At 40.8% G+C, this 14713-nt stretch overlaps 1 protein-coding gene across 7 annotated transcripts in view; it reads right to left on the bottom strand.

Annotated features, from left to right (window-relative positions):
- The window catches only part of DNAH8 (dynein axonemal heavy chain 8), a 333661-nt gene that overhangs the window by 89215 nt on the left and 229733 nt on the right, over nt 1–14713 (bottom strand). For all 7 annotated transcript variants that reach the window (XM_042938633.1, XM_042938632.1, XM_042938634.1 and 4 more), the window contains 6 exons: nt 14012–14167; nt 9483–9638; nt 7321–7503; nt 3381–3486; nt 1369–1621; nt 1058–1248 (listed from right to left, as the gene is read on the bottom strand). In XM_042938633.1, coding sequence (XP_042794567.1) covers nt 1058–1248; nt 1369–1621; nt 3381–3486; nt 7321–7503; nt 9483–9638; nt 14012–14167 — 1045 coding nt within the window. The remainder of the gene's footprint in view (nt 1–1057; nt 1249–1368; nt 1622–3380; nt 3487–7320; nt 7504–9482; nt 9639–14011; nt 14168–14713) is intronic.

The following is a 14713-nucleotide window of genomic DNA, read 5'->3' as shown; positions in this document are numbered from 1 at the left end:
ACAGAATCCCAAGCAGGCTCCGCTCTATCAGCACACAGCCTGATGTGGGGCCCAAACTCACGAACCATGAGATCATGACCCGAGCCAAAGTCAAGAGTCAGATGCTTAACCGAGTGAGCCACTCAGGTGTGCCTTAGCTTTCTGCTAACATTTAGGTTATTCTGCCTTGTTTGGCAAAAAAAAATAATAATAAAAAATAAAAAAATTAATTATCTATATTCCCCTTATGAGACTGTTATTTCTTTTGAAGCAATGTCTGATTTATCCTTCTATCCCAACACTAGCATGGTGGATTTGCATAGGATATGCTCAATAAACACTTGTTTAACTGAATTGAATGAAAATAGCCTTCTTTTATCTTCTTTTTTTTTTTTTTAACATTTATTTATTTTTGAGACAGAGAGAGACAGAGCATGAACGGGGGAGGGTCAGAGAGAGAGGGAGACACAGAATCTGAAACGGGCTCCAGGCTCTGAGCAGTCAGCACAGAGCCCCATGCGGGGCTCGAACTCACATACCGCGAGATCGTGACCTGAGCCGAAGTCGGACGCCCAACCAACTGAGCCACCCAGGCGCCCCTTCTTTTATCTTCTTAATGATACTTTTAACATGGAGATAGGTGACGAATAGGATTAACTTCCAATATGAAGTGCAAGTGTGCCTTTTTCACAATCTTAGAAATCACTATATCCCTTGCTCAAGTAATTGGTCTCTTGCAATCAAAAGTTCAACACCTGCCTTACTTTTTCTTCCCTTTGGCATTCGGGTTTCCTAATCACGAGCAGCAAGGATCAAACTTAAGGTAATTATATAACAAGCAACAACAACAACAACAACAAAAATCACAGAGTTCACACACACCTGAAATAAATCATCTTGAGTAACCAGAGCAAAATGAATGGAAATCAGAAAAGACAAAAGAGGTGTCAATAAAGAACTTCGCTTTCACGGGAACGTAACATCCCCACTGTGCTGTAAAAATGGGTCTACAGCACATCAAAGAGTGTAGCAGAAGCAGTCTCCTCTACATACCGCATCCATATTCCAAGCCCTTCACCTTTAATGAGAGCCTGAAACTCTCTGTGTTTCACTGTTCCTCTCTGAAGATCGATCTTCAAGGTCATCAGGAGTACAAAGAGGAATTTGTGGTTTTCGTACAGGCCTCTGACAGAGTATGTAAAAACCTCGTACGTCAGATACTCAATGATATTCGTAATCCTCTTTTGAGGTAGTGGAGACTTCTCAGATCTGCAATGCATTTGAAAAGTCAAAGAAGTAAAAAGCCACTCCTAAGACAGTAGGAACACAAACAGAAATTTTAAGTGACACTGCGTGAGGGAAGGGAGGGAATTTTAAGTTACTCCCCACCTGGCCATGGACTGGTCAAATAACTTCAAGAACTGGGCCAGCGAGGTCTGGTACATGATGTTGACCATGGTCATCTCTGTGATGAGAAAGTAGAGGATGCTCCCACGGGTGGCTGCAGGCCGGAACTCCTCCTGAGCCGTGTTAATTTTGATCTCCGTTTCTGCGGCCACGTGCAGCTTTTCACTTACTTCAGATGCTGTCTGCTTGGTGGTTCGGAGGACACCGATGAGAGATTCGTCGTCTACCAAGGAACCTAAAAGCCAAACAGGGAAGGTAGAAGGCAAGATGGGGGAAGCCACAAAGGAGATGCGTCACTTCCGAAATCGCCCTGTCCATTTCCAAGTCTCCGTCTTCAAAGCCCGCAAGGGAGAAGGGCAGATGTTAACATACCAAAAGGCTTCCAGCCCAACTGTCCTCTGATGCCTAAATCCGTCTAAACATTCCTGGGGACGGGTTGTCCCCCATGCTGCCTGAACACCTGCAAAAGGGGATTCACAAGGCAGCCCCCATGACTGGCCTGCGAGTGTCTGAAGACCAAAATCAGGCTCCACGTACCCCCAGCGGTTTCAGCCGTGCCTTATGTGACACAGCTTTCCCCTCCATTATCACCTCCATGGTCCCCCTCAAAGTGTCATGAGCTCGTCCACCCAGTTTGAGTTATGGTGGGAGCCCATCCCATGTTCCACGCCAGCTTGCAGTGGAATGGTACCCTCTTTAGTCCAGCTTTAGTAGATCAGTCCTTGCCGCTGAGAACTCTGGTCCCTCCATGTCTCCAACAAGAGGAAACTGGGGGATAGTGGAAGTGTCCCGCCAGGAACAAAAATCCTCATTTTATTTTTAGTTTCACCTTTCATGATCATTTTTAATAGAAACACCCATGTCTCTGTGACAATAAATCCAACTTTAAGATACGGAAAGATACTTGGGACATGCTGAGCTAAAAGGTCACGATATCTGCAAACAGCGTGCTCTGGCCTGACCCTAGACCTCTGGATGGCAGGAGAATGCTTCAGGAAGGTGTGTTACTCCGATGGGCATTCTGGGTCTACCACGAAAGTCCAAATTGCAATCAACCTCGCAGGGATGACACCTTGATCCAGCACATCCTTGGCTGGAGCTGGGCAAGAGCCCTCTGCTCTCCCTGCTGATATTAGAACACCCAAGGGTAGCCACATGGCTGGGAGAAGTCACTGGACCAGAGGACAGATAAGTTCACAAACACAAGCAGTGCAATCAAGGCAGATAGAAGGTCTTTTCCATGAGGTCCCTGTAAAGGTAGTGCTGGAGACCGCTGCAGGAATGATACATCACGTACTTCTGGAGGTTAAGATTTTTGTTTATCTCCAAGGATTAAAGTGCTGCTGGGAAGCACTCATTATGAGGCTGTAATCAATAGTAGGATTTAGGCTACTGTAACTTACCTACTGCAGAACAATATGGTGTTTGCTGACTTTATTGTCTTGGGATAGGATATTTTTATTTATTGAGAGAGACTACATCCCCAAATCAGACTGCCCCAGGGAGAACCCATCCCTGACTTCTAAGTAGATGGTCAAGGCAACTTGAGAGTGAGCTTGGGCCTTGGGTGCCCAAGTGCCTCTGACACAGATTACACACCTCATAACCCGCTGTGGTAGCTGCATTTCAATGCCAAATGAAAGAGTCGATCTTAAAAAAAAAAAATCAGATTGAGCACATTAGTTTCCTTTGGGCAAGCAAATTAGCCTATTATGAGTTACCTAGCTCTATTGGGAGCCCTTATGTTTCTTAGGAGAGAGCAATTATATCAAGAAAACTGTGTTATTCTCAAATGCTCAGACTCTGTTTGCTAATTCAAAAATCAGATTCTCTGAGGTCCCTCTTCAAATGTCTAGATGGAAATTGCCTCACTTGTGTTTGCCTTGGTAACTCAACTGTTTCCTAACATCTACAATCACGAGGGTCCTGAAAAGAGGGCACTAGAAATCCTTGTTCAGAACCCACTGTTTGGTGACTTGTTAATAAATCAGTACCTTTTGTGGCGCTTAATTTGTAGAGAAGGTTGTCTTCCAGTTCCTTCATCTTCCGCTTGTTGAAAGTCACATCCTCCAAAAGTTTAACCCTCTCAGACTCTAATTCCTGTTATCAAGAGACACGAAACAATAGCAGAACTGTGATCACCAGCCATGGTGGCCGATCCCATTTACTAGTGCTTCTGGTCAATTTTTAAAAGTTTAAACCAAAGTGCCTCTGGAATGACAGAAGAAATTACCATCACTAGTCAAATCTATCTATCTGTATTTTTGTATCTCTGGACACTTAAAAACATTATGCCCACTAGGGGCGCCTGGGCAGCTTAGTCAATTAAGCGTGCGACTTCAGCTCAGGTCATGTTCTCAGGGTTTGTGGGTTCAAGCCCTGCATCGGGCTCTGTGCTCACAGCTCAGAGCCTGGAGCCTGCTTCAGATTCTGTCTCCTTCTCTCTCTGGCCCTGTCCCATTCACACTCTGTCTCTATCTCTCAAATATAAATAAAATTTTTTTAATTAAAAAAAAATGATGACCACTAGCATTAAGCTTCCATAGCATGCATGAGATGCCCCTGCTAAAATAATTTTGTCTGATTATCCCCTCTTCCTGGATCTAAGTTTATTTAAATTAGAGTGTCCCATTTTCTTGGCCCTGTTCCCACACAGTCTCTGTGTGAAATGCTAACTTTATTGGCAAGCAGAAGTGGTAGAAGCAGAGACATAATATTAAGAAACCAAGAGGCCACCCAAGCTGAATGTGAGCTCTTGGTTTGGGATCTGCCTATGGGAACACCAGGCAGTTTGTTTGGCTTGACACAGCCAGTTGCCAACACAAATCCATTTTCCATTGTTTGACATCTCTTTCTACCAGACGGGCCAAACTGGGTGTTTGGAAGGCATATTTTTTTTCTACAAAAATAATGTATTTTTCAAGTTATATTTGGAAAAAAATTCAAATTTTCAGAAAAGTTACAACACTGATATAATAAACTCTCACACAGGCTTTGCCTAGATTCACCAGATAACATTTTGCTTCATCATACTCTCCCATTCTCTCTCTCTCTCTCTCTCTCTCTCTCTCTATATATATATATATATATATATATATATATATATATATATATAATATATATAATATACATATATTATATATGTATAATATACATATATATAATACTTACCATCATTATTATTATTGGTGAAACATTTGCTGGTGTCATGATCCTTTACCCCTAAGAAAACTTTAGCAAACATCCTAAGAACCAGGATATCCTCTTGCACAAGCATAGTGCAATTTTCAAACTCAGGAAATTTAACATGGATTTAATACTCTTGCTCAACGTAAAGTGAATTGAAATTGCCTCCATAGCATCTTTATAGCACTTTTCTTTCCTGACCTTAAATAGAATCATGCACTGTACTTAGAATTATGTTAAAAGAAAGTGCTTTTAAGGTACAAATTTGAGAAAATTTCTTGAAAAACCACTTCAGAAATTCTACCACTTTCAGAAAGTCTTCTTAAACCAATTTGTCCATCAGAAGCCACCACACCAGGTTTGTCTTTACACGGGCCATGGCTTGCGTCACAATCTGTGTGTAGATTAGGTCCCTCTAATGAGATCCTGTGCGTCTAGAGGGCAGGAGCTGATGTGCTTCACCTTTGTATTCCTTAGAGCCCTTGCCCTGAGGTTTTGCAGAAAAAGGACCTGGCACGATAAATATGTGTGAAATTGAAGTGTGCTAAATTTCGTTCAACAACTTTGTTTTATATCTGGGGAAACTGAGGACTCAGAAATATTAACTCCAAATAACATCCCATTATCATTCTCACGGTTAGTTACTGGCAAAGACAGGTCTGATACCCTTGTCCTCCAACTCCAACACTGGTTGTATTATTGTCATTTTACTATTGATGGGGTGGCAATGAAGGTCATGGCTGCATTTGCATGGGGATGCCTAATGCATTGTTTCCATTAAAATGGTCACCTCTGGGTGGCAGTATAGGAGTCTGTGGACAAAATGAAATCACGTTGGAAAAGCAAGCATCACGGGATAGTAGACACTTGTGGGTTTTACAGCATGACCTGTAAAGCTTATCTAGGAGGCCTGGCAGGGTGGAAAGTCCATGTGCTTTTATGGGTTAAGACCCTATTCTCTGTGGTCTCTGTCCCTCCATAAAATGAGGGTGTAAGAGCAATATAGCTAAGAGGGTTAAACATCACGGTCAGGATGTCTTCCTGCAGAGTAAGTGTGTGTGTGTGTGTGTGTGTGTGTGTGTGTGTGTGTGTGTGTTTCCAACAAGATTGAAGTAAGCACCTTAATGTATCCCTTGAAGGGGAAGCTGAAGCCTAGAAGATCAGGTGTGGGGCCCTCTGGGGACAGAGTGTAGCCTACTTTAAACAGGGAGTGGCCTGCCTTACAGAAATTCGTGCAGCCTGCATGGGACACTGGACCAGTGAGGAATCATCTCAGAACAGATAAACAGCACCAGTTAAACCATGAAGGAAGGCACCATGTGGCCCTAAGAGGTGAGGAGGCAATGAGGCCCATGCTCTCTCTGCCTGGCTGTGGAAGTGCCATGACTCCCTTTCTGGACTGCAGAAACCCCAGGCTCTTTGTTGCAAGACCCAACAGCTACCGAGAATGGAAGGTGGGACTGTGCCCCCTTCCCTCCACCAGACTGGGGGGCCTTTAAGAGCCAGCCCCAAGTTAACCATCTCTGTTAATCAGGTAGGGTTTCACTTCTCCTTTTACTGAGTCTCTCTATTTCTTTTTTTTTTTTTTTAATTTTTTAATGTTTATTTATTTTTGAACACGCGGCACACGCGCTCATGAGAGACAGAGAGAGAGACAGACAGACAGACAGACAGACAGAGTATGAGCAGGGAGGAGCAGAGAGAGAGGGAGACACAGAATCCAAAGCAGGCTCCAGGCTCTGAGCTGTTAGCACAGAGCCCGACGTGGGGCTCGAAATCACGGACCGTGAGATCATGACCTGAGCCGAAGTCGAACGCCACCCAGGCGTCCCTGAGTCTCTATTTCTCTGGTGTGAGTATCATTTCTCTTTCCCTCTTCCAATGTCTTTCCTGTGTCCGTGGCAACTGTTCCTATTTCTTGTCTTTCCCTTTTCCTTGCCAAGTCTGCTGCTGCCAATCTTTTTCTCACCCTCCCATTTTAAGCCTCTCCGGTCTTATTATTGCTAAACTTGCCCTTTCCTTGAACCCTCAATACTCAAGTTAATTCTATGTAAGCAAATATAATCTTTCTCAGATTTTATGCAAATATATTTTCTATATGCAAATACGTATAATTAAATTTTATGCAAGCATATTTTATGCATAACATTAAATGTTTCCTGAGATTTATCTTAAAAATTAGTTTAATCTTGTATCAGTCTCTTAAAGTCTTCAAGTTTTAAGTTGTTCTTTGTTTTATTGGAACCCTCAATCACACTTAATTTCTCTGCTTTCATGCAAATTTTATTCAATTAAAATGAAAGTTAGGTTCTCTGTATCATTAGAGTACCAGACTGTAGTAGTTGAAACTTCTACAGTGGCAATATACTCATTCAGAGCAATTTCTTTTTCTCCAGGATCACTATTTTATTGAATTTTTCCGGTACACCAAAGATCACCCATCCAGGGGACTATAGACATGAAGCCAACATACCCCAAGGTTGAAAGACAGAAACAGAAAGAGCAGTGTGAGGGTGCGTGTGTGTGTGTGTGTGCGCACGCACACGCATGTGTGGGGTTGGAAGACAGGTGAATTCGGTACATGATTTCTTGGAAAGACTTGAGACAGCTAAACAAATATTTATGTTAACGAAGGTAAATACAGTTTGCTTAATTTTTTCTTTCTCATATACTTAACAATTTCAGAATACATTTTAAGCTTTTATTATAATTTATGAGAAGTAGTCCTCTACCTTGAGAAATTATTACCTGTTTCTCAGTTAAAATCACTCTCCTTAGTAACTGATTTTCAAGGCCTTTCATGGTGACAGTAAAATCAATGACTGATGTTTTAGCATTGATCTCAGGGGTGAAGGCAGGGTTTGGTAACTTTGTAGTAATATAAAGTTTAAATGTATCCATGATATCGCATTCCTTATCACCGACTTTCACCTACATCAATTCAAATACACAATCAAAAAACAGCTTAAAGGACAGGGAAAGGAATTTGGGTTTAAATTAGGAAAGAATTTATCAGAGGTCAGCGCTGGGAAATTTGGGTGAATTGCAAAGGAAAAAGTTGTAAAACTTTAATCGCTGATCTTAAATAATTAAATAATGTAGATTTGTGGTCCTGCCCGAAGATGTTGTTAGCCGTGACACCAAGCAAAGTAAATGAAACATTTATCCCAAACAAATGTTGCATAAGGGAAAACTCAGACACATCCCAGATTTGCCCGTTTTCTCCCACTTGAGGAAATTGTTTCCTACTGAGGAAATCTGTGGTGTTTAGAGGAAGTGTTATCCCTCTTTGCATTTCACAGTCCTCAAAGAAGCATACTTGACAACTGAAAAGATTAAAGAATTTTTCAAAGGAAAAAAATGCCAACATTTTATCCAGAGAGATAACATTTATCTTAGACACTACAATTTGCAGTATATTTAAAAACACCTGGTTTCGCTATCTAAAAGTGAGGTGGGAATGATACCATTTGTAAAGGACTTAAATTTTTAATTAATCTTGATTCTACCTGTGGTTGGAAATCACATCAATAAGGCACTCCCACAGTTTCAAGCCCCACGCCTTCACACCACAGATAAGGATCTGTTCTTTTGAAAGACCTTCAGGAAGACCTTCAGGAATAAAAATCCTACACCCTCCTTTGGCATGTTAAATAAGGCATATAAAAGAAATCACATTATGAAAAATATTTTCCTAAATAAAATTTTGTTTAATGAGAAAATCTGCATTCTTTACTTATTCACTGATATTCATGAAATTAGGTTGTCCAAAGTGAAAAATCTCAATCAGAAATGCTGTCATTCATCAAGAAATAAAACCAAAGAGGGGCGCCTGGGTGGCTCAGTCGGTTAAGCGGCCGACTTCAGCGCAGGTCATGATCTCTCGGTCCCTGAGTTCAAGCCCCACGTCGGGCTCTGTACTGACAGCTCAGAGCCTGGAGCCTGTTTCATATCCTGTGTGTCTCTCTCTCTGACCGCTCCCCCCCCCCCCCCCGTTCATGCTCTGTCTCTCCCTGTCTCAAAAATAAATAAAACGTTAAAAAAAAATTAAATGTTTAAAAAAAAAAAGAAATAAAACCAAAGAAGTCTAAAGGTAGAGAATGCCACAATTAAAAAAGAAACACTTCTGAAAATGATTCATGTCACCAACGATGGGAAACAGCAATCCATAGCTTCTAGCAAAGTCTGTGAATTTAAATTGAAAGTTAATAAAGAGAGAAATGAACAAAGAAGTGTTCATAGACTGTATTAAAATGCCATTTTCTCCAGTGAGAACACGGAGGTTTTATTGTATAGATGAGAATATGGCTTATAAATCCAATTTTCTCAGAGCTGCTAACATACAAATATATATATATATATAGTGTGTGTGTCTGTAACACTAATATATTATTATAACCAGAAAATGTCTGTCCTTAATATGTTATTTAGTGTCAGCTAAATGGCTTCTCTAACCAAGATATTGCCCTCCCTGTGTTTTTTCTTTTTTTTTTTTTTTTTTAACGTTTATTTATTTTTGAGACAGAGAGAGACATAGCATGAACGGGGGAGGGGCAGAGAGAGAGGGAGACACAGAATCGGAAGCAGGCTCCAGGCTCTGAGCCATCAGCCCAGAGCCCGACACGGGGCTCGAACTCACGGACTCACAGACCGTGAGATTGTGACCTGGGCTGAAGTCGGACACTTAACCGACTGAGCCACCCAGGCGCCCCTTCCCTGTGTTTTTTCATATATTGTTAAAAAATAAGGGAAACACTAAATATGATTTTGGAAATAATTTTTTCCAGTGTATCCAATACTACCACCTCAAGGAAAGTGCCTTCGCTGCTATACTCAAAAAGATAAGTAGATGTCACCATTGTTCTTTTCTTCTTCTTCTTCTTTTTTTTTTTTCTTTCCCTGAAGCTCACCTTGAATGTGGTGCCTGATTTAATGAAATTCTTTTCTAATACATTATCCAAGGCTGGATCCAGCTCCTCACGAATATCCTCAATGAGAAGGGGTCGGCCCAAGGAAAGGCTGTCTTCCAAGTGTGTGCGGAAATATTTATGGTTCAGAGATGTTACCTAGAAATAGAGTTCATTACTACATAAATGCTACAAAGAATGTGCTTATTCCTAATGGAAACAAAGAGATTTGCTGGACAAGTGACTAAGAATTTTAAGGGCTATATAGGAAGACTTACTTAGGAAAAATAAAAGTAAGAACATTTAATTTTCAAAACTTGGTAGGCCATGACTTTCTGGAAGCCCTGGATGTGCAACTGAATCTCTCTGATCAAAACAGGAGTCAGGTGGCATTCCTTAAAGGGAATGTCACAGCTCTGCTCCTACAGATGGAAGAGAAGTAATCAAGGATTAAACCTGTCATGCTTACATAGTTAGTTACAATGTAACTAAGAGAAAGCAAAGTAACTTGCACATTTGTGCTATTCATTTATCTCCTCAGGACCACTCACAAGATGATCAAGTAACTAAAAAAATAAGCATAAGAGCGTCAGAAATTATATACTGAGTCAAACCAAGGGTCCATCCATGTATTCTGTCTCTGACAGTGGCTCAATGGAAGAATATGATAGATACTTTCCGTAAGATCAACTTAAAAGACTGTGTGTTCACTTTTTACATTACATTTGTAAAAAATTAGAATTCTGAATGCCTGGTGGGGCCCCATTTCTAATTCAGTGTTTGTTGATTAGTTAAAATAGACACACTGGGCTGGTTGATCTTCACATTAGCTAAGCGGCTTGGAACTCTTAACTTCTTTGATCCCTCCCCCTGCCTAAAAGTGAGGATTCCACAAGGTTCAGTCCTTAAATCTCCATCTCCTTATTCTCTACCCACTGGATTCAGCTATTGCCTCTACGCTACTGTGAGTGCTGATCCTAAGATACAAGGAAGATCTGCTGGGACAGCAGGTCATGAAGAGAGTGGAATTAAAAAATATTATCTCTCGGGGTGCCTGGGTGGCTCAGTCGGTTAAGTGTCCAACTTTGGCTCAGGTCATGGTCTCGCAGTTCATGAGTTTGAGCCCCGTACTGGGCTCTGTGCTGACAGCTCAGAGCCTGGAGCCTGCTTCAGATTCTGTGTCTCCCTCTCTCTCTGCCCCTCCCCTGCTCATGCTCTCTCTCTCTCTCTCTCTCGCTCTCTCTCTCTCTCTCTCTCAAAAATCAATAAACATTAAAAAACATTGTTTTAAATATTATCTCTCACTAGCTATGAAAAAGAGATGTGGAATTGAAAAATTAAACAAGCCTACCTTTGTCCTGTTTTGGAGAGAAGGAAATGACTAAAAGAAAAAAAATCCTGCACATGAAGGAATTTGTTTCCCTGGATGGATAGCTTTATTTACACAAATGATGAGCTGTGAAAGACCTCATTATGAGTTGACAAGGTAAATGAATCTAAACAAAGAGCTTTAACCAGCTTTTTAAACAAGATGAAACAAGGTCCCAATGAGACGAAATATAATTGTCCTGTTCTATTTCCTAAGGAGTAAACTCTGTTTTTGTGATTTCCTTCCTAAGTGTGATGGTTCATATCATGTGTCAATCTGAACAAGGTAGGGGCTGTCCAGGTACCTGACAAACATTATTTCAGGCTGTGTCTGTGAGAGTGTTTCCAGAAGAGATTGGTCTTGGAATAGGCAGACCGAGTAAAGAAAATCATCTTCACCTACTTGGGTGGGCATCATCCACTCCATTGAGGGCCTGAATAGAGCCCAAAGGTGGAGGAAGAGCAAATTTGCTCTCTGCTTGAGCTAAGACATTCATCTTCTCCTGCCTTTGGACATCAGCGACCAGCTCTTGGGCCTTCGGACTTGGATTGGGACTCTTATTACTTACTCCCCTGGATCCCAGACCTTCAGAGTTTGGACTAGAACTACATGACCAGCTTTCTTGGACCTCTAGGTTGTAGACAACAGACTGTGGAACGTCTCGGCCTCCCTAATCCCATGAGCCAATATCTCATAATAAATCTTTTTCTATATATCTGCATTTACATATAGATATCCTATGAATTCGGTTTCTCTGGAGAACCCTAATACACCAAGAAATTGGGGCGCACGGGTGGCTCAGTCAGTTAAGCGTCCAACTTTGGCTCAGGTCATGATCTCGCATTTTGTGAGTTTAAGCCCCACATCGGGCTCTGTGCTGACAGTTGGAGCCTGGACCCTTCTTCAGATTCTATATCTCCCTCTCTCTCTGCCCCTCCCCTGCTCGCACTCTGTCTCTCTCTCCCTCAAAATAAATAAACATTAAATTTTTTTTGAAAAAAAGAAATAATAATTTTCAAATTATCAATTTATTTAAGATAACTTTTAGCCAACTTCAATGTCTTTTATAAATTTGAAATAATGGCTTGGAGTCATAATTTCTTATTTAATTAACTTTATTTTCTTGTGCAGTAACCCTAAGTGGTAGCTACCAACAGAGCCTGGATCACCTGCAAAGATACTCTGGTATTGGGTCTTTACAAGGTGGTCAGTGAATTCTTTATAGGGAAACTTGATGAATACCATCTCTTTCTGGAAGTCAGAGCTGAAGGTTCTGGGGATGGTGTTGAAGGTGATCTTGGCAAAGCTGCCAAGGTAGAATGTAGTCCTAGGCATACAATACATGTTTTGTTTTTCATTTATAAAGTGTTTCATTTTTCATTCTGTTTTCCTTCCCAAATAAAAGAAATACTATTTTTGTTTTATTCTGTCTTCATTTATGTGTGTTCGCGCATGTGTTTATCCACATATTTTAAAAATAATGTCTCCTGAGTAAGGAGAATATAGTTCAATCTTACATTCCAGAAGTCAATGTCTTTAAAAATACATTAAGTATCTGTGGCATATTTCTATTACTTCCTCGAGAAGATTCCTGGGACTGGGTAACAGCAGAAAGGACATTATCGAAGGCTATCAAGGAGCTTAATGCCAAAATGGACAGACAAAGCTATGATCAGGAACATTAAGAACAGGATGAGTAGGGTGGACAGTCAGAAGAGGCAAGAGGAATGGAACAGGGGACACGTTCTAGCTGCATGGATCCAGGAAATAAAGTTCAGGGGTAGGAATGCTCCTGTTTACTCCACCCATGCATTCCTTCTGTGAAGACAGCTCCTCTGAAGCTACATTCCCACTGGCTTCATTTCCCTTAACACTCCTCTTCCGTTTATACTCTCTGACCCTGTCTGGGATTTCTCTGGGGGTTGTAAGTAAACAGACTGATGCATTGTGTTCTGAAGTATCTGTAAGATGGGAGTATCTTAGAAGTGTTCCTGAGCACCAGGCAGCATCCAGGTGTCAATGAAGCTCTCATCTCAGAAGGAAATCTTTCAATAGTTTACCATTAAATGATGTTTGTTGTAGGCTTTTGGTAGATGCTCTTTATGTGATTAAGGGAAGATTCCTCTTATTCTTAGTTTCTTGGAAGTTTTATCACAAATGGGTGTTGAATTTTACCATGTGCTTTTTCTGCATTTATCAAGATGATCACATGATTTTTCTGTGTTCTTTTCCTTGTAATGACGTTATACTTTGATTAATCCACTTAAGTTCAATAAATATCAGAATCCCCACCCTATTGAAAGAGCAGTACAGAAAATATAAAGATGGCATAAAACCATAAACCTTGCCGGCAAGAAGTTTAGGATACAGTAAAGATAAAAAACAAATGGGCAACGAACAGGAATTGAAGACAGACTCTAAGTTCATGTCGGAAATCCAAACAAGACATTGTGAGCATTTAGGACAGGCTATATTGAACTGGGGACACAGGGAAGTCTTGATGAAGGCCGTGTTGGAGGTGTGGGCTTTGAAGAACATTCAAGATATTTATCTGGGATAGAAGTGAAGTGGGAAACAGGGTGAAGAAAGACACCCTGGTTAGTAGAATAGTTTAAGCAAAAATATGGAGCCAGGAGACTCAGAACCCTGGGAACACTGTCTGGGAAACAGTGTATAGTCTATATTGGTAGTTAAATCAAAATATTGACAGTAAATCTGAGATGCTGGAATCCTGCCCTTGTTTACCTCTACCTTATAATTAACACCTTACTAGACCCCAAGTCCAAAACTGGACTCTAGGATGGTGTGGAGAACCAAGTGCCTGAGCTAGGTTGGTGCAAATAGCCTTACACTGAGGAGCCAGGAGTTCTATTTTTACTGCTTTCCTGTAAGCCCAAGCCCAAAGCCCCGAATAAAAGCTATATCCAACACAGACGAAGGCAATAGAACCAGGAAAGGGACAGAGAGAGAGAACATCATGAGAGAAACCAAAAGGAAAAATAATCCAAGCTCTTGCTCTAAACCACTGTTATAAAACTCAAGGGTGTAAATTAACAAGCAATTGTCACAGACATGACAACTTTATGACTGGCAGATTCAGCTGAAATTTGGGGGAAATTTCATGCTTTTAAGATTGTTTTCCCATATACCAAGAAGCACATACCTGCAAGTCATTTTCTCTTTCCTTTGATTTAATCCAAGTTTTGCCTTGAGTTTGTGGGTCAATGAGGAGTGGGTATCTGGTGGCCTTTGTCACAATGATGCCATTCTGAATGGAGAGGTCATCTCCTGGTAATCCCTGCAGCCCCCACTCCCCAATCTAAATAACAAGAAATGGATATGGCCAGTCAGAGGAGAACAAGAATGCTTTCATTATTAATTAAGAGTGCCACAATATTAAAATAATTTAATATTAGAATATATTTTTTTCCATTGAGACTATGCAATGGGTACCTAGAAAAAAACTCAAACTTGTAAATATGAACCAAATAACATTCACCTAAAAAAATAAATTTATAACCTAACAAATCCTTCTCTAATAACCCAAGACCAGGGTTTAGTCCTTTATGTTATATATCTTCAAACTTATGAGGAAATGTTACAAAATCTATGAATTTTTGAAGCATTGTTGTTCAACATGCAGAGAACATAGGGGCTCAAAATACAGTAAGACTAGGTGGATGGTGGAGTTGATGGAGATGATGAAATATTGACATGTCAGGAAAGATAAGCACCAGGGGTTAAACCTCAGAAAACTCCCCTTCCTGCCCTTTGGCTCTGTTTACATGGGGGGCAGGATTTGTATAGCTGGAGGCAGAGAATTTATGACAGATAAGGTATTATATTCGCAGGTGCTCATCAATGA

The sequence above is a fragment of the Panthera leo genome, chromosome B2 (genome assembly GCF_018350215.1).
Source record: "Panthera leo isolate Ple1 chromosome B2, P.leo_Ple1_pat1.1, whole genome shotgun sequence".
NCBI lineage: Eukaryota > Metazoa > Chordata > Mammalia > Carnivora > Felidae > Panthera > Panthera leo.
This window is presented reverse-complemented; position numbering and strand designations above follow the sequence as displayed.